Source organism: Simochromis diagramma, unplaced genomic scaffold, assembly GCF_900408965.1.
Source record: "Simochromis diagramma unplaced genomic scaffold, fSimDia1.1 OVJJ01000816.1, whole genome shotgun sequence".
NCBI lineage: Eukaryota > Metazoa > Chordata > Actinopteri > Cichliformes > Cichlidae > Simochromis > Simochromis diagramma.
Genome location: NW_024386908.1, coordinates 1,037,712 through 1,061,244, shown reverse-complemented (window position 1 = coordinate 1,061,244; position 23,533 = coordinate 1,037,712). Strand labels below are relative to the sequence as shown.

The 23,533-nt window shown below is 46.3% G+C and overlaps 2 protein-coding genes across 2 annotated transcripts in view; one reads left to right on the top strand and one right to left on the bottom strand.

The window, feature by feature from the left end:
* Positions 1-16,326, top strand: part of hmcn1 (hemicentin 1) — an 83,619-nt gene extending 67,293 nt beyond the window's left edge. The window contains 41 exon segments of the mRNA XM_040035235.1: positions 62-340; positions 430-626; positions 1,173-1,254; positions 1,486-1,622; positions 1,702-1,843; positions 1,935-2,079; positions 2,184-2,311; positions 3,035-3,191; positions 3,312-3,433; positions 3,575-3,739; positions 4,638-4,745; positions 4,892-5,029; positions 5,103-5,237; positions 5,387-5,656; positions 6,069-6,259; positions 6,370-6,583; positions 6,675-6,809; positions 6,896-7,086; positions 7,169-7,250; positions 7,342-7,611; positions 7,744-7,914; positions 8,007-8,177; positions 8,605-8,775; positions 8,879-8,931; positions 8,933-9,050; positions 9,144-9,314; positions 9,442-9,612; positions 9,688-9,831; positions 9,973-10,110; positions 10,200-10,321; positions 10,790-11,027; positions 11,124-11,186; positions 11,326-11,445; positions 11,522-11,656; positions 11,743-11,856; positions 11,958-12,083; positions 12,796-12,924; positions 13,918-14,286; positions 14,434-14,553; positions 14,679-14,805; positions 15,053-16,326. Of these exon segments, the coding sequence (XP_039891169.1) occupies positions 62-340; positions 430-626; positions 1,173-1,254; positions 1,486-1,622; positions 1,702-1,843; positions 1,935-2,079; positions 2,184-2,311; positions 3,035-3,191; positions 3,312-3,433; positions 3,575-3,739; positions 4,638-4,745; positions 4,892-5,029; positions 5,103-5,237; positions 5,387-5,656; positions 6,069-6,259; positions 6,370-6,583; positions 6,675-6,809; positions 6,896-7,086; positions 7,169-7,250; positions 7,342-7,611; positions 7,744-7,914; positions 8,007-8,177; positions 8,605-8,775; positions 8,879-8,931; positions 8,933-9,050; positions 9,144-9,314; positions 9,442-9,612; positions 9,688-9,831; positions 9,973-10,110; positions 10,200-10,321; positions 10,790-11,027; positions 11,124-11,186; positions 11,326-11,445; positions 11,522-11,656; positions 11,743-11,856; positions 11,958-12,083; positions 12,796-12,924; positions 13,918-14,286; positions 14,434-14,553; positions 14,679-14,805; positions 15,053-15,419 (6,626 nt within the window). The 3' untranslated portion in view covers positions 15,420-16,326.
* Positions 16,327-19,148: 2,822 nt separating this feature from the next.
* LOC120736055 (actin-related protein 2/3 complex subunit 5-like) lies at positions 19,149-23,533 on the bottom strand. The gene is made up of 4 exons (XM_040035990.1): positions 23,250-23,533; positions 22,131-22,203; positions 21,658-21,834; positions 19,149-21,152 (listed from the first exon to the last, which is right to left on the bottom strand). Exons 1-4 carry the CDS (start codon positions 23,387-23,389, stop codon positions 21,090-21,092), a joined length of 453 nt encoding a protein of 150 aa, XP_039891924.1. The 5' UTR covers positions 23,390-23,533; the 3' UTR covers positions 19,149-21,089.

The following is a 23,533-nucleotide window of genomic DNA, read 5'->3' as shown; positions in this document are numbered from 1 at the left end:
AGATATCCTCCAGGCAAACTGAGAAACAAAGGCTAACGAGTTGTTAAATTACCCTCCTCAGTCCCTCCCGGTCTGGATGGAGCAGGGAGCACAGAGGATGTGACTGTGGTCGCAGGAAACTTGGCTTCTCTGCTGTGTATTGCTGATGGGACCCCAACGCCCACCGTTTCCTGGCTCAAAGACGGAGCGACTCTAGTCCCCGACCGCCACGTCGTTCTCCTAAACTCGAACACCAACCTTCGTATTAGACGGGCTCAGGTTGGCGACACGGGACGCTACACCTGCGTGGCTAACAACACTGCTGGTGAAGCGAGCCGTCACTTCAACCTGAAAGTTATGGGTGAGTGCAATCAGACTGTAGCTCTCCATTATCCAGCTTCAGCTGCTGATGCATGGGCGACTAAAGAAACGTTACTTGTACTTTCTAAGATCCTCCGCGCATCGAGGGCTCTGGTGTACCTGCAGAAGTGTCTGTGGTGGTTAATAATGTCCTGGAGCTCCACTGTGAGGCCACGGGTATACCTACGCCCTCTCTGACCTGGCTCAAGGATGGACGCCCGCTCCCACAGACAGACAGCCTGCGCCTCCTCCAGGGAGGAAAGGTGCTCCGTGTGGCCTCAGCACAGGTCAGAGACTCGGGACTGTTAAAGTGAAATTTTGTTGCTCATACAGCATCGTGTGATTTTTATATAAACACTCACTGGAAACTTTATTAGTACACCTTGCTAGAACTAGATGTTTGCATCCCTTCTGCCTTAATAATTCTTCATAAATTCAACAAGGTGATGGAATTATTCCTCAGATTTTGGTCCATGTTGACATGATAGCGTCGTGCAGTTGCTACACATTTGTCAGATGATCCATGATGTAGTTCTCTCTCCTGACAATCTGGCACTTCTCCTTTGCCCCGATGCTCACTGGATATTTTCTCTTTTTCTTACCATTCTCTGTAAACCGTAGACATGGTTGTGTGGAAAAATCCCAGTATTCCCATATCTGATGCTCAGTTTGAGCTTGACTGCGGCTAAATGCACTGTGCAGCCATGTGATCGGCTAACTAGATATCTGTATTAAATACCAGTTGAACAGGTGTGTCTAAAAGAGGCCAGAGAGTGTACATGAATGGTTTTTGTGTGTTTTTTTTCCACTGTTCTCACACTTTTGACGCTCAGCTGGAGGACACGGGCAGATACACCTGCTTAGCAAACAGTCCAGCGGGAGATGATGACAAGGACTTCCTAGTTCGAGTGCATGGTGGGTGACATAGACGTTTAGCGCAAATTGCAATATGCAAACTGTTTAAATTTATGGAAATTTCAATTAAATTGGTTCCATTACAAATACAAAAGGGAAGTTACAGTGTTGCAGTTATTGAATTGCTTAGAAATGCTTCCCGTTGTCATGCACATGTGTGCACAGTTTGATTGATCGTGGGCTACAGACAATCAATCAAACTCTTTTGAGCTCTTTTGTCTGCCTTTTCAGTTCCTCCTAACATTGTGGGAGAGAGTACACCTCGGGATGTTTCAGTGCTGCAGAACAGACAGGTGACCTTAGAGTGCAAGTCTGATGCTGTTCCACCTCCAACGCTGACCTGGCTCAAAGATGGCCAACAACTGCAGGTCAGAAGTCAAACAAAAGAAGAATAGCAACACGATGATACCTGGTGAGGTAAATAACCTTATCTGCCCCGTTGTGCAGGCCTCTGCTCGTGTGCGTGTTCTGTCCGGTGGCCGCTACTTGCAGATCAACATGGCAGAGCTCAGCGACAGAGCTCAGTACACCTGCGTGGCTAGTAACATCGCTGGCCAGACCACACGCAAGTTTAACCTGACTGTCAATGGTACGCTTATGTATTTATAGAAATAAATTCCTCCTTTATTAGTTATGGAGTTAAATAAAAGTTCAAAAACCAATAACACCTGTCCCTTCAGTGGCCCCAGTTATCAAGGACGGACCCCAGTCGGTGTCGGTGCACGTCAACAAGCCAGCGGTGCTTGAATGTGTAGTGAGTGGAGTCCCACCACCTCAGGTCACCTGGAGGAAACATGGAGCAATATTGGCAGGAAACAATCCCAGGTAGGTTCCTCGTCTCAAACTTTTATCATAGTTCTTCTACCTTCACAGAGATATTTCACATTGGCAGATTCAGTGTTTCACTCATGTTGTGAACACGTGTGCAGGTACACGTTTGCAGAGGATGGGTCTTTGCGCATCAACTCCACTCAGGTGACAGACACCGGTCGCTACCTGTGTATGGCAACCAATCAGGCTGGAACTCAACGCAAGAGAGTGGATCTGCAAGTATATGGTGGGTGGCAAACAGTGTTGGGGAGTAACGGAATACGTGTACCGCCGAGTAACTGTATTCTGTTACAGTTACCGTTTTAAGCGGTATTCAGAATACAGTTACTTTGTTGAAATTAAGGCTATGAACTCTAGATTTTTGGTGTCCACGCCGGTGGAAACCAAACAAAACGCGCATTAAGAGGCTCTCATGTCTGTGTCTCAATCTCGCGGCCCATGTCACCTCGACTTGCGGCCACATAATGACGTAAAGAAATATTTAGAAAAATTATTCACAAAAATGATTTAATATGAAGGCAACAGGCAGAGTGACCTGTTTTCTATTCATGCAGAATAGTTTTCTATCTGAGATCGCTGCAAAAAGTGCAGCCTTACCTAATGTCCACCTGCTGTTACTCATTTATATTAAGATTTAAAAGTCTAGTTGGTGTTGGTATGGAGAGTAACCTTCAGTAAAAGTAATAAATCACACAGCAATAGTTCATTCATGTAGTTGTAAAAAGCCTGACAGTATATTAAGTAATCCAAAGTATTCAGAATACATTACTCTCATTGAGTAACGTAACAGAATACGTTACAAAATACATGTTGGGGCATGTAATCTGTAATCTGTAGTGGGATACATTTTGAAAGTAACCTTCCCAACACCGGTGGTAAATATGTACCATAGAAAACACAACAATGTATTCAAATGACAGTTACTTTACTACTGCTTCCTGTCTTTTAGTGCCTCCTTCCATCGCTGATGGTCGCACCGATGTCACAGTTATAGTCAACGTTCAGACCACTCTGTCGTGTGAGGCTACAGGCATACCCAAACCCACTGTCAGCTGGAGGAAAAATGGCCGACTTATAAACACAGACCAGAACCAGAACATATACAGGTCGGCGTTTTCTCCTTCTCTTTCCTAGTGAAATATATTCAAATTTGTCTCAGAAAAAAACAAAACCGTCTCACTTTAAGTGTATAGAAATACTAACGCCATCTCTTAATCGTTTTCCAGATTACTGTCATCGGGCTCACTGGTAGTTATAGCGCCCACAGTGGAGGACACGGCTGTGTACCAGTGCGCTGCCTCTAATGAGGCAGGTGAAGACACCAGATCCATCAACCTGACTGTGAACGGTGGGTAACGCAACAGTTATTTACAGATTCCTTTTGTTTTGTGTTAATTAAGTTAATTTTCTTTCTAATAAGTAATGGATCGTTCATCTGTGACGAGTTTATTCTACATTGTGGATTTTCATATTGCATCTGTTCCTCTAGTTCCTCCGTCAATAGCAGATGAACTCACAGAGTTAGTCGTGACCAGGCTGTCCCCGGTGGTCATTCCGTGCACTGCGTCTGGCATCCCGGAGCCCACAATCCACTGGAGCAAAGCTGGCATGAAGCTGCCCATAGAGGGTCTGGGATATAGCATCCTGGCAACAGGTGTGTTTTAAATATACTCACTGCTGATGAACTCACCAAACCAAAGTGTCGGTGAAGGTTCTCACTCATCTAGGTCATCGTAGTCTAAGGAGCTCGGACAGAAAAGCGTCTGGACTACTTTAAGTTTCTTGAAGACGTTTCACCTTCTTCAGTTCTGAGAGCAACTGGTGGAGTCCCAGATTTTAAGACCAAAGGGAGTGTCCCCAGGAGGGTCCTGGACCCCCTATTGATCCTTTGCCTAATCACATGAGTCATAGACAAAAACATGGCTGTGCAGTGGGCTCCCTGGTGTCACCTATTGTAGCCAAACCTAACATGGAGGAAGTGGGGAAAAAGCCTCCCATACAGGTATGTTGATGACACCTGGGTCAAAATCTAAATCCAGGAAGTAGAATCCTTCACTGCTCACATCAGCTCAGTGGATAAAAACATAAAGTTCACCTGTGAAGACACAAAGATGGCAGTTTGCCATTCCTGGACTGTGCCGTGGGCTTTGAAGGGAATGGAAACTTCAACATTGAAGTTTACCAGAAGCCCACACACATGGACCAGTACCTCCTCTTTGACTCCCACCACCCTCTGGAACACAGACTTGGAGTGATCAGGATCCTACATCACCGGGCAGAACATGTTCCCTCTAAGCCAGAAGGGAAACAAAAGGAACACACGCATGTAAAGAAAGCTCTTAAAACATGTGATTATTTCCTCAAGTCAGCAAAGATGCACAGAAAAGGTCAGAAGCTTAAATAAGTCCAGACGCTTTTTCCCCCCCGAGTCTCCTAAAGGGCACATGTCAGGTTACTTTGTGTGTATTTTTAGTTGTAGATAAGATGTCGAGGAGGATTTTGATGCCTGTCTTTAAATATTTTATCTGCTGTTTGTGTCGACCTACATTCAGGTCCGATAGAGATCACCTCAGCCGAGCTAGCTCATGCTGGACGCTACTCATGTACAGCTCAGAATGCTGCAGGCTCCACCCACCGCCACGTGCAGCTCACAGTCCAGGGTAAAAAACGAATTCTTCAGGGTTCGCAGCTTAAATCATTTTTATTTTAGAGCTCTTGATTCTGATTGAGAGGCTTGTTTTTTGTTTTATTTGGAGGTTTATTCTTTTGTTCTTGATCATCACTATTCTCCAAACCTTCTCCTCAGAGCTTCCAGTGATTGAGTCCCATCCATCAGCACTGGATGTGATCCTGAATAACCCCGTAAGTCTGCCCTGCAGAGCCACAGGCTCACCCACACCTACCATTACCTGGCAGAAGGAGGGCATCAACATACCCACTACAGGTAAATAATTTTGTGTTTTTGTCAGTTGGTGTAAGCAATCGGTCGTGAAATTTTGGCTCTGGCTTCGTGCTAGGTGGTAGGTCCACTATACTCCCTAATGGAAGTCTGCAGATCTCCAAGGCATCACTATCAGACTCTGGAATGTACATATGTGTGGCTCAAAACCCTGCTGGCACTGCGCTCGGCAAGACCAGACTCAGAGTGCAAGGTAGGTACTTTTATGTTGAAATTTCAACCTCAGGACCATAATACCAGTTGTGTACAAAATGCACCCAAAGTCACTGAAATTCAGGTTTCCCACGATGTCAACAAATATACTGATGTACTAACCCCACATATTTCTCCTTGCACCTGAAGTCCCTCCAGTGATCAGCTCAGACACTCGGGAATATTTGGCACCTGTGGACTCCTCCGTGACGCTGCGGTGCCAAGCTGACGGCTCCCCTCCCCCCTCGGTCACGTGGCACAAAGACGGGCGCGTGCTGAGTGAAACCGTACGCCTGAGGGTCCTCAGTTCAGGATCTCTGCAGATCGCCTTCATTCAGCCGAGCGATGCCGGGAGATACACTTGCACTGCTGCCAATGCAGCGGGCACTGTCAGCTTGGAAATGAGCCTTACTGTGCAGAGTAGGTTCCAGTCAATACAGTCATTGAAATGACGTGATTTGACACATCACACTACATTTGTGGAGTTTTCTATAAAGATGGATGGGTGATGCATGGATGGTTCCAGTAGTTCTGCTTCTTCAACACAGCATCATTCAGATTTTATACTCAAATCTAGACATACAGTCGCAATCAAAAGTTTAAGACCACTTGAAAAATGGCAAAAAAATCCTATTTTGCATGGTTGGATTTTAACAAGGTTCCAAGTGGAGCTTCAACATGCAACAAGAAGAAATGGGAGTGAGATAAAACATTTTTTGAGCGTGCAATTTACTGAAAACGACGCTTAAACTGGTTTTAAACTTTTAATCGGGAGTGTATAGCAAAGCAAAGATAAAAATGGGTGACTTGGTTTTATCCTAATCTCTTGCAGTTCCTCCGTTCATTCGTGGCGGAGAGCAGGAGGTCGTGGTGGTGGAAAACAGTCAGGTCCAGCTTGTGTGTTTGGCAGAGGGCGTCCCTCAGCCAAAACTGTCCTGGGAAAAGGACGGTAGTCCTGTCAGCGAAAGCGCGGGGGAGTATACGATCCTGCCATCTGGTGAGCTGGTTATTGACAGTGCTCAGGTAAAAAATAGAAACACCGAATAGTATTTTGTTTTGATCATATTTAACACACGAGTTTGACGTATATGCTCTTTTTCCCTTCACCCTGCCCCCGCCTTTTGGTGAACCAGCCTGAAGATGCAGGAAGTTACACCTGCGTTGCCACTAATTCAGTCGGGCAGGACAGTTGGACCGTCGCCCTGTTGGTTCATACTCATCCCATCTTCACTGAGCTTCTTGGGGATGTGGCCCTGAACAAAGGAGAGCGCCTCACGCTGTTCTGTGGAGTCAGTGGCATCCCCCTACCCAGAATCACTTGGGCCTTTAATAACAACATCATCCCAGGTATGAATCGTTGTAAACGGAGAGGTTTCCTTTCGTTATTTCTTAATCTTTGTCATTTCATTTTATTTCTTTTCTGCCATTGATGCTTCAGTTCACTACGATCAAACGAACGGTCACAGTGAGCTGGTGATCGAGAGAGTGAGCAAAGACGATGCCGGCACCTACACCTGTGTGGCAGAAAATGATGTGGGAACCATCAAGTCGCTGGCCTTGGTCTATGTCAAAGGTAAAAGCATGTTTTCATGAACTATTTTGATGCTGTTGCATCTCTGTAAGCTGCTCTACACTCGACCTGATCTGCCTGTTCTTCAGAGCCTCCGATCATCGATGGGGACCTTCACTCCAACCGCATTGAACCCCTGGGCGGGAATGCAATCCTGAACTGTGAGGTTCGAGGAGACCCGCTGCCAACCATCCAGTGGAGCAAAAATGGAATAAACATCCAGATCAGCAACCGAATCCGTCAACTGGACAACGGCTCCCTGGCCATCTATGGCACAGTGGTAGGAAGACAGCTCTTTTGTGTAAGACAAAGGTGAGCTTTGGAAAAGGTCACGGTGATTTCATTTACAATGTGTGTGGCAGAGTGAAGATGCGGGAAACTACATGTGTGTGGCGACAAATGACGCCGGTGTGGTGGAGAGAAGTGTCACACTTACCTTACACAGTGAGTGTTTAACCGTGTCAGGATGCAGCACTTTTAATTATAGCGTTTTTGTAGCAGTGATAGATGTGATAGAAGCACGCTGCTCTTCCAGGTGCACCCGCAATCATTGTAGAACCCGTGGAGACGGTGCTGGATGCCGGAACCACGGCTGTGCTCAACTGTCAGGCGGAGGGTGAGCCTACGCCCATGATAGAGTGGTCTCGCCAGGGGCGCCCCCTTCTGGGCAACAACCGCTTCTCTGCCTTATCTAATGGCTCCCTCAGGATCATCAGTGCGCAAAAGGAGGACACAGCTGAGTACGAATGCGTGGCAAGAAACCTGCTTGGATCAGTGCTGGTCAAGGTCACTCTTACCATACGGGGTGAGCAGTTTTTAGTTTATTCTTACATCTGCAGTCAGAAATGGCAAAATCGGTCCATATGCATGCTTTCAATATTTTGGTGTCTAAAGGGACCTAACGCCAAGTGCCAAAGTTAATTAACGTTCTTGTCAGTCCATGGCGGCTTCTCGGAGTGGGCAGAGTGGGGTCCTTGCAGTGTGTCATGTGGTGTTGGTAACCAGAAGAGGCTCAGGCAGTGTAACAACCCTTTACCTGCCAACGGAGGCCGCCACTGTGCAGGATCAGACACAGAGACGCGCAGCTGTCAGGGGAAACCCTGCCCAGGTGAGACTGAAACAGGGCCTAGAACCAAGTGTTCACAAAGGAGACCGTGTGCAAATGTCACATGCAGTACCAAATCTCTCGTCCCTCCACAGTGGATGGTAACTGGTCAGAATGGTCTCTCTGGGAGGAGTGTTCACGTACATGTGGTGAGGGCAACAGAACCAGGGTCCGGACCTGCAGCAGTCCTCCGCCTCAGCATGGAGGCAGGCCGTGTGAGGGGAAGGCAGTGGACGTGGTCATGTGCAGGGTCAGGCCATGTCCAGGTGAGGAAATGCATTTGCATGCGCAGGCACACACAGTTAAAAACAAGAGAACCACTGGCATTAAAGAGAACTTTAATTTGAGGGTGTTTGCTACAGTATAAATATCTTAATATTCTAGTTTTTGATGAAACTCCAGCTCTTTGGGCGTTTGCACACATCTTGACTTGTTGCCTAATTCTACTTATACTTCACGTAGCAGGCTAGCCTGTGTGGACAAACAGATCTAATAATATTCATGAAACAAATATGAATGTTTTTTTATGTCATTTCCAAATTTAATTAAACTTTCTTTTCTGATTTCCATGAATTTTTCCTGTTGTTAAACTGCAGATCTGTTGGGGGTTTTTTCTAGCAGCACTGTGTTGCTTTATTCTGCTGTGTATATATACATATATGTATGATGGACTGTAGGTTTATGCTCTTATAGTGGGAGGTAACTGGGGTTCTTGGCTACCGTGGAGCCCATGCAGCGAGACCTGCGGTAGGGGCGTGCAGTCCAGGATCCGTCTCTGCAACAACCCTCCTCCAGCGTTCGATGGGTCACAGTGTGTGGGCACAGACACCCAAACACAAATGTGCAAGGAGAAGCCTTGTCCCGGTAAGGACGCGATTATGCTTCGAGAAAAATCTCCGCTCCGGCCTGGATTTAGGAATTCGTTAAACGAAGCAGATTTCAGTTTTATACACTTTGTGTCCTCCAGTGGATGGGAAGTGGTCGTCCTGGGTGAGCTGGGGAGCCTGCAGTGTTTCCTGTGGGGGGGGGTACTAGACAGAGGACACGCCTCTGTGCCAGCCCCGCCCCTCAGCACGGCGGCAGACAGTGTGAGGGCAACGACGTGCAAATCGACTTCTGCAACAGCGACCCCTGCCCCAGTGAGATACCTGAACTGCTACTGACTGCTTAGATACGCTCATTTCTGCATCTTTTCTTTTGTGAATCTGTCATTTGGCACTTCTGTGTGTTAGTCAGTGGTAACTGGGGTCCATGGAGCAGCTGGGGCAGCTGCAGCAAGACATGTAACGGAGGTCAGATGAGGCGCTACAGGACCTGTGACAACCCCAGACCCGCCTACGGTGGGAGAGCTTGTGCAGGTGCTGATACACAGATACAAAGATGCAGCACCGTCAAGTGCCCCGGTGAGTCAGCCTGCGGCACGGTCAGGCGTGTTATTGGTTCCCTTGTAAGACTAAATTACCCCTACGACTGCTCCATTGCCGTGATTTGTGTGTTGATGTGTACACCTGTACTGTTTGTATTTTGCAGTTGATGGTACCTGGGGTTCATGGCAGCCATGGGGAGAATGTTCTTCTTCCTGCGGAGGAGGACAGAGGACACGTGTTCGGCTCTGTGACGGTCCGTCTCCAAGTGACGGTGGTCGGCCGTGTCCAGGAGACTCTACTCAGCTGTCCAGGTGCAACACTCAGGCCTGCCCAGGTAACGTATCTCTTAAAAAAAGCTTCTGTGTTCATTTGCTGTATTTACATTTAAAGACACGTTTCTTTTGATCAGGTGGGCCCCTGAAGGCCCGAGGAAGCATCATAGGGAACATTAACGATATCGAGTTCGGCGTCTCCATCCTCAATGCCACCATCACCGACAGCTTTGGCAGCAGAATCATCAAAGCCACAATCTCTAATGTACCGAGGACGTTAGGTCAGTTTTCCATTAGCTCGTTGGTTGTATCACTGTTCTGCTTTTAGATGTTGTGTGATGCTCTCTAATTCCTGCCTCCATCTAAAAGTCAGCTGTTTTCTTGAACTCCTAATAAATCTAAGACCTTTAAATTGATTCAAGGTCCTGCAATGAGGAAGCTCATCTCCATCCTGAACCCCGTCTACTGGACCACTGCGCATGAAGTAGGAGAGGCGGTCAACGGCTACACGCTAACAGGAGGTATCTTCAGGCGGGAGACGCAGGTGGAGTTTGCCACAGGTAGGATTTCATGGGTTCAACACGGAGGCATGAAATCTTTAAACAGCTGTTAATATGTAAAGATATGTGACGCGACTGCGTGTTGGCAGGCGAGATCCTGAGGATGACCCACATCGTCAGGGGTCTGGACTCTGATGGCGCTTTGCTTTTGGACATCGTTGTGAGCGGACACATCCTGCAGCTGCCTTCACATGCTCTCATCGGCATCAAGGTACACAAATAGGCAATGGGAATATTACGAAGCCAGCTAATAAACTAATATAGGGACTGAAAGAAATATGCATATGCTTATCAGCCTGTTTACAACCAGAACACATCAGTTCATGTATATTTACAAAACGGTTTTATTGCATTTCTGGAAATTTAAACCATAGAAAAGACTGGAAATCGAATACAGTGAACGCCTCTATTTTAGAAAACATCAATTTATCATTATTTGTTTCTCTCTCTCTTTTTTAGCCATATGTCATCTCTAAGCTTCCCACAAACAAATCAAGTCCCCCGTCTTTTATACCTCATAGATTCTTATATACGCACAATAACTCAGTTTAACCCAATAAAAACAATTTAAAGTCTAATGTCACACATTGCAAGGAAACACACTAAAATTAAGGTCCAGCTGACAGACGCCAAACTGAATAATAAAAATGCACAATGTTCTGTTGTGTTTTTTTCCCAGGACTACACAGAGGACTACATCCAGACGGGACCGGGTCAGCTCTACGCTCTGTCCACTCGCATGTTCAGCATCGACAAGGAAAGCGTGCCCTACACCTGGAACCACACTGTCTCCTATGACCCGTCCAAGGGGAAGATGCCCTACCTGGTGGAAACGCTGAGGGCCGCAGCCATCAGTGCACACTACCACCCACTGGAGGAGGTGTTGGAGTACAGCATACAAGCTAGTATCTCCAAAGGTGAACGCAAAAGATGTTTCAACTTCTATTGACTAATACTTTGTTGCACTTTCACCAAACATAAGCGAAATTTAAAGTTTGTTAACGTGACTCCAGGTGATCGCAGTAACCAGTGTCCTCGTGGCTTCACTTTGGTGGCTGCCGGGCCTTACTGTGCAGGTAATGCTAATCACAACACACGTATACTTACCCCCAAACCCCGAAAAACTGCACCTAAAAATGATGTATTCATGGATTCATAATTACAACATCTGATCGTTTCTGATTGTTCGTATTCGTGTTTATCTTTGTGCTGCAGATGAGAATGAATGTGAGGTTGGGAATCCGTGTTCACATGCCTGCCACAACACGATGGGCACCTACTACTGCTCCTGTCCCCGAGGCCTCGCCATCTCAGCCGACGGGAGGACGTGTCAGGGTACAAAACTCTCCGCCGCCTACTGACCCGACGCGGCAGCAAATCACCGTTAAGCCTCTTCTCTCCTCTCTCCTAGACGTCGACGAGTGTTCGCTAGGTGGGAATGTGTGCCACGACGCAGAAGACTGCGAGAATACCATCGGCTCTTACAGATGCGTCACGCGCTGTGGGCGTGGCTTCAGGAGAACAGCTGACGGCTACAGCTGTACAGGTTTGATTGTACACGTAAAGGGCATTCCTTTCCTTTTTAATCGATTTGACTTTCTAATAATAGTGGGACATGTTTGTGTTGTTCAGATGTGAACGAGTGCCTGGAGTCAAATCCGTGTAATCAACGTTGTTTGAATACCGTCGGTAGTTACCGCTGCGCCTGTGAGCCAGGATTTCATCTCAGGAACAGGCGCTGCATAGGTGAGAGAGGCGCTCCTCTCCATTGATGTTCTACGTAAAATAAGACAATTTATCACTAAACCTGGAGCCACAAACTTCCCTTTTTCCTCTGTTCACCGCAGATATCAACGAGTGCAGGCAGAGGGTTTGCCGCTCTGATCAGCAGTGTAAAAACACTCGCGGTGGTTACATCTGTATTGACCTCTGCCCCAGTGGTATGACCAAGGGTGGCAATGGAACATGTGTGGGTGAGTGCTACTGAAGTACTGTAGAGTAGTTACTAATACGCTGTTTAGAAAATGTAGAGAAACACATCTATTCTCAGTGGGGGGAAATAATCATGCAGCATATCTGTACCGATACAGACTGGGTAATGTGTTAGGAGTGGAAGGATCAAGGTAGAGGGCTGAATTCAAGCCTGGAAATGAAAAAATTCCACACAAAGTAGCAGCTTCCTGTCCCGCTGATGGGTTAAGGATCTTCTACGGCCCTGTCCAGCTCTCCCAGAGTAACTGTGTGTCTCCTGGATTCTCCTCCATGCTCTTGAAACTGAGCTGGGAGACTCTGTAAATCTTCTGGTATCTTCTGTGTCGTCCTGGAGGAGCCGGACAACAATGCAGCCTCTGCAGGGTTCATGTATCACGTCACGCTAACAGCAGTGACACTGACCCTAGCCAAACGCAAAACTAGTGAAAAACAGTCAGGAAATATAAGGAGGGGGGAAAGTCAGAGGCCTCCATGTGTGAAACCGTTCCTGTTTGCAGCTCTTGTTAATTTCATTAAGACCAAAGCTGCTGAGACTGATTAACCCCCTCTGCTATGTAACTGACCACATCGATAGCCCAGAAGTTTAACCGACTAGATGCCAGCCTCTAATTAAAAGGTGTTTCTTGCATTTTTTTGATTAGCATATTGTGATTAATAAGATGATGCATGTTAGTCTCTTGTGGCCTGTTGCAGACGTTGACGAGTGCAGAGACGGTACCCATCAGTGCAGATACAACCAGATCTGCGAGAACACCAGAGGCAGCTACCACTGCACCTGCCCCCGTGGTTACAGATCCCAGGGAGTAGGGCGGCCCTGCGTCGGTACGTGTCTCTGCCTTGAATTGAATCCAGTGCGGTATAACATCAAACCCTCATTGCTGCTGTGTCATTCTGATTACTTTGGGCTACTTAGCCAAGCATGAAACATCCTGAGCAGTAAAATAAAAATGCAGTGCTCTTTCCTTATGTTTCCCATCAGCTTGCTTGCTTCAAGAAATGCACTTTCTTCTTTCTGATGCTGACTCACTCACTCTGCAGAAAGCCTAAAAAGCTGCTGTCATCATATCGCGCCACTGCTTGCTCACATGACCAGATGCTTCACTGAGAACAGCTGATTAACTCTTTCTATTAAACGCAAACAAAAAAAATATCTTGCTTTTTGCCAAGAAACAATGCTGCATGATATCAGAGGCTTTGCCAGCTCAAGATGATGCTACGGTGTTAGACAGCTGTTAGGGAAACAGGAAGGAGGGAAAGGAATACATAAAACACCAACTGTAAAAAGACCAGCACCGTCACCTCACAGCTCTGTCTGTCACTTCCTCCTTTTCATTCCCTCCAGTTCGGATCTATCAAAGTGTTTCCAGCACCTTTATGTTTGGGTCTGGCTGTTTCCTGGCGTCGCTTTGTGATGGCGTATGTACCCTGATGCTGCTGGGACATTAACACTCTGTCTGCTTTATTCAGATAGTCTGAATGAACTGGGAACGTTTTTTTAACATAATTCATATCTGATGTACTTCTTCAGATAAAATGTGAAAATTATGATTTTGTTATTTATGAGATGGAGTGATTCTCTCATTCAAATTAAACCTGTAGTTTCAATACATTTCTGTGTCCCTGACATGAAAATGTATTGTTATACAGCGGGGTAACTTGCATATCCCCTTTTCTCCCCTCATCCTTCTCCTCTTTCATGGCCTGCACCTCCTCCTGTGCTCCTCATCACTCTGTTCTTTTTTCTTTACTTCTGCATCATTTCCAACCTTTTATCCACCTTTTCTTGGTGCTGGTCTTTCTCTGTGCCGAGGGCAGATGTAAATGAATGTGAGCGGCTCCCGCAGCCTTGCGCCCACCAGTGCATCAACACTCCCGGCAGCTTCAAGTGCGCCTGCCCTCCGGGGCGCCACCTGCTGGGGGACGGCAAGTCCTGCGCTGGGCTTGAGCGGCTGCCCAGCTACGAAAGTTACTCGTACACTTACCGCACGTCTCAGTCCGCCCCCGGCGGCGGCTCCAGCCAGATGCTCTACCACAACTTGGCCTCCCAGAGCTACCACTCCTACGCAGCCCCCGCGTGGGGGCGCTACAGGAGTCGGAGCCGCAGGGAGACGCGTGTGCATTCCTCACATCAGGGCGTCCTCGCTTGTCAGCAGGGCTTTGAGCCCAGGGGTCACCGCTGCTTAGGTAACTATGGAGAAGAGGCAGGGTTGAGATGAGGGAGAGGAAAGTTCAGCATTTCATTACTGCCTGAGAATTTGCAGTGGGGTCTGGAAAACTGATGTTCTGTGTATCCCTCTGTGGCTGTTTTTGTGTGTGCGTGACATCGAAAAGACATCAACGAGTGTGAAGTGAGGGACACCTGTCAGCACGAGTGCACGAACACACCAGGAAGCTACAGGTGTCTCTGTCCTGCTGGTTACCGCCTCATGACCAATGGCAAGACTTGTCAAGGTGAGAACCTCGGTGTGCTCGCTTTGGCTACCCGGCAATCCACCTGTTCACTGGAACTCATGCAATTTACCCTCAAGCGAGGTGTGACCTGTGCTTACTGTAGCTGTTTGCTGTATCTGCCGCAGACACAGACGAGTGCCTGGAACAGAACATCCAGTGTGGAGTGAATCGAATGTGCTTCAACACGAGAGGAAGCTACCAGTGTATTGACACCCCCTGTCCCCCAAACTACCAGAGGGACCCGGTCACAGGGTAAACCTGCACACATACATGAAACCTGATCATCCTGAACTTTGAGACAAAGTGATCATATTTTATCATATCCTACAGATATAAGTACGGGGGCGGGTTGTTTTCTCTTCAAATTGTAGCAGATTTCTGTGTAAAACCTTCTTCTTCTTTGGGCTTCTCACATCGCCTTTACACCAAACCTTTGTTTTCTGCCTCCTGGGCCCACCAGCACCATATTCAACCAAAATTAACTTTTTTCTTTTTGTAGGTTCTGTCTGAGAAACTGCCAGCCAAATGACCTGGAGTGCGCACTGAGCCCGTACGCCTTGGAGTACAAGCTGCTGTCGCTTCCCTTTGGCATCGCAGCCAACCAGGACCTCATCAGGCTGGTGGCCTACACACAGGATGGAGTGATGCACCCCAGGACCTCCTTCCTGGTGGTGGATGAGGATTTCGCGTTGCCGTTTGCTCTGCGAGATGAGAACCTAAAGGGAGTGCTGTTCACCACGCGGCCGCTACGAGAGCCCCACACGTACCGCATGAAGGTCCGAGCCCTGTCCTACAGTGAAGACGGAGGCATCGAGTACCAGACGACCTTCATCGTCTACATCGCTGTCTCTGCCTACCCCTACTGAAAACACTTTAAATGACCCGAGTGGCTGCGTCCTCTGAGTGCAGTGCCGCAAAAAGTGGCATGGTGAGAGTTAGTGGATGCGACCGCATCAGTAAACAGACTGGAAAAAGATTATCGAGTGTGTGACAGAGGCCAGCGGGTGCATACGGCCCCGAAGGTGTAAGGAAGTAGGACGCCTGATGTTTACATGAGGAAACTTACCAACTATTTATCAGCTCTAATCCCTGGAAACCTCCCAAACCTCTCAGTCAGTCATCTCCTGACTCTTCAGACTTATTTATAAGACACGTTAGATTCGACTCTTCCAAACCGAAACGCCACCGGTTCAGAGAGTACAACATACTAGCTTCTCTTTCATTTACATCAACCTATTATTAACTTCTTTGGGGAGGGCTCGAACACGAAAAATGGAAGACGGGTCCCACTTTTGCGCCATCAGTTGCCAAAGCGGAGGCGTCACTGTTCGGGTTTGGTGCTCAGGTACTGGCGCACGAACGCCTCAGGCAGAAACTCACGTCACCAGCGCGATGATCCACCCAACAGCTGGTGCCAAGATGTATTTTTTTACGATTTGTACATATGTTTTTCTCATAATGTAATGCCACACTTGTACGTACCGTATCCGTTTTGTAATAAAAATCGAATATGAATAGATAAACGCTGATTTTACAAATTATATATGCGTGCACAGCACTGCTGCACAAAACATCCCCGATCTTGACGGAGCGTGCCACACGTGGACCCGAGCGCCGTACGCAAAGCTTCTGATCAGATACACTCGAAGGCCATTCAGAGATAAGTTTTCTCCGTCTGCCGTGAAGTCTTTAGATTCTTCGTATCCTTATCAGTTAAAGAAGATTAATGATAATCATGTGCAATATCAAATAAAAGTAATTATTACATCCGAATTATTACATTTACAAATGTTTGATAGTGTAAATCATTTTGAAGCTATGCTGTTGTTGATTATACACCCACACCTTGTTGATAATAGGTTGGACCTGCTTTTGCTTTCATAACTGTCTGAATTCTTCAAGGCACAGATTCAGGAGTGCCCTGGAAATCTTCCACAGAGGTTTTGGTTCAATTTTATTTATATAGCACCAAATCACAAAAAAAGTCACCTCAAGGCGCTTTATATTGTACAGTAGATGCAGAGAAAAACCCAACAATCATATGACCCCCTGTGAGCAGCACTTTGGCGACAGTGGGAAGGAAAAACTCCCTTTTAACAGGAAGAAACCTCCAGCAGAACCAGGCTCAGGGAGGGGCGGGGCCATCTGCTGTGATTGGTTGGGGTGAGAGAAGGAAGACAGGATAAAGACATGCTGTGGAAGAGAGACAGAGGTTAATAACAGATATGATTCAATGCAGAGAGGTCTGTTAATTATGGAAGCCCGTTTCCGCCACTAAAAAAAAAAAAAAAAAAAAGGATCCATAACTCAAAATTTCGAGTTATTTTCTCGAAAGTTTGAGAAAAGCAACTCGAAATTTCGAGTTAGCGCTGCCAATCAGTAATCTATGTGAATGACGTCATTTCCATGTTACCCGGAAGCTGAAGCCCTCAGCTACAAATGCTACAGCTAAGCTACCGGTATTACATCCAGTCGTGAATGCACAGATTGCTGAGTGTTTTCAGCCTGGCTTCACAAATGATGAAATCCCTGTGTTATTAGCTGAATCACATGGTGTTACTATCAGCAAACATACTTTAATTTGTTGGGATCCGTTTTTGAGTGCGCGGTCCTGCGCCATATGCTTCCGGGTAACAAGAAAGCGACCTCATTCACGTATATTTTTGATTGGCAGAGCTAACTCGAAATTTTGAGAAAAGTAACTCGAAATTTCGAGTTATATTTCTCGAAATTTCGAGATAATAACTCGAAATTTCGAGTTATGGATACTAGCTTTTTTTTTTTTTTTTTTTAGTGGCGGAAACGGGCTTCCATAGTTAATACATAGTGAGTGAGAAAGGTGACTGGAAAGGAAAAACTCAATGCATCATGGGAATCCCCGGCACCCTACGTCTATTGCAGCATAACTAAGGGAGGATTCAGGGTCACCTGGTCCAGCCCTAACTATATGCTTTAGCAAAAAGAAAAGTTTGAAGCCTAATCTTGAAAGTAGAGATAGTGTCTGTCTCCTGAATCCAAACTGGAAGCTGGTTCCACAGAAGAGGGGCCTGAAAACTGAAGGCTCTGCCTCCCATTCTACTTTTAAATACCGTATTTCCCGGACTACAAAGCGCACCTGAATATTAGCCGCACAAGCTAAAATCAGGGGAAAATCCTGTTTTGTACATACATTAGCAGCACCTGACCAAAAGCCGCAGATGTTCCAATGTTGACTTATCATATGTAAGAGAATATGCACAAAGCCAATTGTCAGGAAAGAAATGGCTGTTTGGAGACACACCCCTTTTATTAATATTTTGAAAAACAAGTTACGGGTACATATTTGCATAACTTTTTAGGTATATGTAGAAGTAGCGGTAATTACAAGTACGAAACATGTACTGTGCTTCATAAATGAGTAACAAATGTAGTACATAACAATAACCTACAGCACACCAGAAAAATAGATCCGGACTACCTTCTAGGCTCAGGTGCAGTGACACGGCTTTAACAAGAAGAAAAGTCAGTCATTCACCACCATCTTCCTGCGCACTAAAACCACCAAAGTCCTCTTCTCCAGTGTCGGATACGAACAGGTTCAGGATGGCTTCGTCATCCACTCTCAGCTTCTTTCCTTCGTTGTCACTTTCAAAACCAAAGAAATCCTCGTTGTCAGTGTCAGAGTCGAACACCCTCTGAAGGGCCGTGGCGGTGTCCTCCTCTCCATCATGCAACAGTCCAGCCCTTTGAAATCAGCTGGTGATCGTGGATGTTTTCACACTTTTCCACGCTGTCAGAATCCACCGGTGGAGTTGAGCATAACTTGCTTTTCGCAAGTTTATCGCCGCTCATCATCCACGCCTCCCGCTGAGCGCGTAGCGCTACTTTGAAGTTTGTTTTTCGCGCTACTTGTACGGCACTATGTTGCCTGGCGGATGGATATGTGACCAACATACCACTCTTGAACCCCGATACTGTGTGTCTGATCACATGCCCTTCCGCCAGGCAACGTAGTGCCGTACAACAGCGGAACAAACAAAACAAATCGTCTTACGATATCACAAAAATCATGGACAATCCATAGGAAAGCCGCACCTGACTAAAAGCCGCAGGGTTCAAAGCTTGTGCAAAAAGTAGTGGCTTATAGCCCGACAGTTACGGTACTCAAGAACAACAAGTAGGCCTGCAGTGTGAGAGCGAAGTGCTCTAATAGGGTGATATGGTACTACAAGGTCATTAAGATGAGATGGGGCCTGATTATTTAAGACCTTGTGTGTGAGGAGCAGGATTTTGAATTCTGGATTTAACAGGAAGCCAAAACAGGAGAAATCTGCTCTCTTTCTAGTCCCTGTCAGGACTTTGATGTCAGGTTGACATGACATCATCATACAGTTGCTAAATTGTTGACTCTGGGCTGTTACAATGTGATAAAGTTTATATTCTGCTGTAAAGCAGCATCTATCATGTTGTACAGTCACTCCAAAGTGTCTCTCAGACGTTGTGCGCTCACTTCTGTACCTGTACGGTTCAACCGTTGTCTTTATCTTTGACTCAAAAATTGAACTTTTGGCGCTTAGTTGTGACACAATCCAAAATAATCACGACACAGCTAAGACTCAGCATTCACACATTTTAATTTGTTTTTTTTTTCTTCCAAAAGCACAAACATAAAAAAGGAACATTTGAATAAGGCAGTTTGTACATCAGTTTGGTTGCTCCATCTTCTCACCCAGAAGAGCATCGCCAACTAGAAATACACGAAGCTCATAAATCTAGTCATTACTGCATTAAAGAAGGTGTCTGATGTCCGGATGCATCGTCACTGATGACAGTATTCAAACATGACAACCCATGTCTAAATATCAACCGGTGATGAAAAAAAACACAACTGTAGTGACTTGTGTTTTATATTTTAAAAAATGAACAAATAAATAAAAATCTATCAGTAACTTTAACTCCGTGTTTGAAAACGAGCAGAAAGGAACCGAACGCTGGAGCTATCATCACGTCTGCACTCGGAGCAAAGCTCACGCAACACGCGTTTCTTTCATGCTCATATATACTGCATGGTTTCAAAATAAAATGTAATAAAATCCACCACTTACTCTCTAAACACACGAGCTCCGAACTAAATCCCAGATGTAAGCAACGTTATTCCATGAAAGCGAAAATAAAACATTTGGCAACATGTCATCTACCCAATAAGGCGGATGAAAATTATGTAAAATGTGTTGGAAAAGTCTTATTATTATTATTAGACAAACTCTCAGGATAACCTCAGGATAAATAGAAAAAAAACAACAAGAGGGGCGGAGCCCGGCTTTTATCCCATCAGGAAGTCTGATGATGGAAACCAAACAGTTTCCTCACAGACAAAATTCCTGAAACCTTGGAAAAACAAATGTCAGGTATGAAATGCTAAAGTGAATACTGAAAATACATCATCTATTCTTTAAACTATTAATTCCCCGTCAGTTCACAAAAAAAGAAGAAGAAGAAAACGCATCATCGTACCGAACGGCGTGTCAGGCCTGCGAACGGTGTTTTTAACTGAGTGAGTGGAGGCGAAAATAACGTCACTCAAAACAATAAGAAAACAAAGCAGATGTTTGATCCTAGATTAATGTTTTTCTGTTAAATAGTGAAAAAGTTTTTAAAAAAACAAAACCGTGTGAGCGCACGTTCTCTGGGTGGCGCGTTTTCCAGAGACGCTGCGATGAACAGTACCAGCAGAGCCACATCAGTGCCCTGTTCAGTAGCAGAGGGGTCACAAGCAGAGTGGGATTAATAAAGAGTGGCGATGGAGATGCATCGTGGGTAGTATAACCCTTAACTGGGGCAGCACGAGGGGATAGATGGATGAATCCCCCCGGCCCCTCCTCCAGTGCAAATCCACCACCCTCTGTGCGTGACTGTGCTTTTCAAGCAGCTCTCGCTGCTCAAGTGTTACAGCGAGAGGGGCGGAGCCCGGCTTTTATTCCATCTGGAAGTCTCTGACGATGGAAACCAAACACTCAGAGTTTCCTCACAGATAAAATCCCTGAAACATTCGGTGGACGATGGAAAAACATGTTTGTTCCTATGAACGTGTGCGCGCAGCGGTGCCACCCGACCTTTCTGACCAGCAGGGAGCGCTCTGGTTTCTACTGGTTTTGACCAACAGCCCTGCTTTATGCAATTCGATCATGAGCAGTTTTACTAACATTTTCCTCTGTAAGTTGGGAACCGCTGGGGGCACAGTGCACAGGAATGACCTCGACATAAAGGTTAACAGGTCGGGGAATCAGCACAGACACACGGGTACAAAATGATCTGTAGCGCCCTGTGAGGAGTACGATTTAAGCTATGACCGTGCAGGGACTCCACAGGAAAACCCATTTTTAACTTAATACGAGCCAGACTGTACTTTAAAAAAAAAAAAGGAAATAAAGTCTTGGCTTGAAAACATCTCATTGGGTTAAAAATCTGGTTTTCCTGTTAGTCCCTGTGCCATCTGTTACATAAACAGAGCACCGCCCCCTCTCTCCGTCAGGGATGTGGAGCGAGCTGCTCGTCTTCTACACCGTCTTCCTCGCCGTCAGCACCCTGACGATGCTTCCCACTCCTCCAGCTGCCAGAGCCTGAGAACACAGAAAGAGAAAAACTGTTTTTGATGATCATAATAAACCAACTAAAATCGTTTTCTTACACTTAAGTGCTGTCGATTTGTTCGATAGTTCTGTGCTGCTTTCACTGCATTGCAAACCTCTGCAGGTTTGTCTTCTGAACACTGAGTTTCAATGTAACGCAACGTGCGATATAAACAAAATTATTATTGCCACCACTTCCAGGCTGTAGCGCATGTGTGACAATGACTTGGACGGCTTGGACCAATTATTAACCCCTAATTTATGTGCACATGAACCTGCTGTATCAGACAGAATAATGACCCAATCTGTATGTTTTTAACCCAAGAAGATTAAGAACATGAAGTTTAAAGCACAACATCTACAACTGTTTGATTTAGAAGCTGAGAAACGCAGTTATCTGACCCTTTGGGTGTTTTCAAAGTGGAAAAGTTGAACTTGTCTATTGTTTTGGCTCAAGAAGACGCTGGAGATCCCACAGTGAGGTGGGAATATTTACCTTTTCGTGCCACTGCAGCAGGACCGCGCTGCTGTTCTCTGACGGCCTCTCGAAGCCTTTGTAGATGTATTTCATCAGCAGGTCCACGCCGTTTTTGTCGAGAGACTGCACGCCTTTCTCGATGTCACCGCTCTTGAAGGAGCTGAGCACCTTCAGCACCAGACCCTCCGCACGGTCCTGGCCAGGAGAGAGCAGACGGCTGAAGGCCAGAGTCGCTACACATTCCAGTCAGTTCGTATACCTGGCTGTGAAATCATCGACCGCTGGACCTTGAGCTGCACACACCCTGAAAGGACCTCAGCTATAAGGTGCTGAAGATCTGCTACTTTCTGCTGTATTGTTTAAGTTTGGAGAGCTTAAGAAGAACCAAATATCACTGCTATACTACAAATCAAGAATCTGAAGTTTCTCAAAGTGATGCATTAAAATGTGCTGGCGCACGAAGCTTTACTGACGAGGAAAACCGAGCTCACCTTGACGTTCTGGTTCTTTGTGTTGATTGGTGGGTTCTTCAGTACTGCGTGTAAAGCCTCCGTGAGATTTCCTGTGCAGGAAAGGTTAAGGAAGCAGCACAGCAAAGACTCACCCTCCATCACAACGGATGTAAAGAAAATTATAAACTAGCCTTTGCCTTCGTCTCTCATAAAGAACAACAAGCTGCACAATCAGTGCAGTCCAATTTTAAAAGCACAAAGTCTTTCAGTTAAATCAGCTTTATGAGCAGGTCACTGCCTGAATAATACAAATGCATTCATGCCCCGCAGCTCTGTTAATCATCAAAAATGTATTAAACACCTTCCACAGCTCCATTTCCCCCCAAATAATTCTGTTTGCAGCATTGCTCAGTCTCCTGATTGGTGGTTTTCTACACTAATCAGCCGTAAGTATGCTTCATAAAGACGCTCGACCTTATTGCAGTCCATGGTAGCAAAACTGCTCAGGCACAGGGGAAACAGCACTTGTACGAATAAGTGACTGAAGCCTGAGTGCTTCCACAGTGACGCTGTTCAGGTTCCAGTCATTCACTTGAATGTGGATATTGATCCCTACAGACACAGACGGGGAGATTTCTCGCGTGACTAAATAAAGAGCTACCGTACCGGCAAATCTCTGTTATACAGCGATTGCTCAAGATTGCTTGACTGGGTTTTGCTTTGATGTTTTGAGTTTTCTCTGTTGTAACACGCGCTGGGAGGAGTTGCTCAATGGGGAAGTGGAGCGCCTTCGAGCCCTATATGGCCTACAAAGCTCTTTTGACCCTCTGCGAGATGCCGGGTTCACCACACCCTAAAATGCACTTGCAGCATCAGGGAGAAAGCAGACCTGGGCAGGAGGGTGAACTCAGTAAAAGTGATGCACGCCCGCTTGTTCAATCTTGGAGCGCAATCCCTGGAATGTGACTGTCAGGCAAGTCGGGGCAGTGACTGGCCTGCTAGCTAAACGCCCATCCATGCAGCTAGCATCCCCGAAAGCTAAGTGAAGTGTGCGGATAAATCTGAGCCTTACGGGCACACTGCACAGGCCACCGCGGCACTTTCATTCAGCACGCCGTGTAGGCTAACGGGCGGGCTAGCTAATCTCGTAAAGGATATTGTCTGATGAGCGAGTCCACCTCTGCCTCGTCAGGACCCATCTGATTTTCTCCTCCGTCCTCCTCGTCCACAAACTTGTTCTCGTCGTATTCGTCCACGTCCACTCGCCTGAAGCGGGCGGACACGGTATTCTTCGACATGTCTGCGGCGATTCGGGTGATTTATATTAAACCGAAAAGCAGAAGCGTTCGCGCGCAAATCCTTTTAAAAAAAATTATTTCTGCAGTGCTTTTTTCTGATGTGGGCTGTCACTGGCAGACAGGCGACTTCCGGGCCTCCCCCTT

What these genes read in the sequence shown, in the direction of transcription:
- LOC120736055 (XM_040035990.1), bottom strand. Translation starts at nt 23,389, where the DNA reads ATGTCGAAGAATACCGTGTCCGCCCGCTTCAGGCGAGTGGACGTGGAC. An exon ending in GTGGACTCGCTCATCAGACA is followed by an intron (nt 22,204 to 23,249) that starts ATATCCTTTACG and finishes CCTTTCCTGCAC; the next exon opens with AGGAAATCTCACGGAGGCTT. An exon ending in CAAAGAACCAGAACGTCAAG is followed by an intron (nt 21,835 to 22,130) that starts GTGAGCTCGGTT and finishes TCTCCTGGCCAG; the next exon opens with GACCGTGCGGAGGGTCTGGT.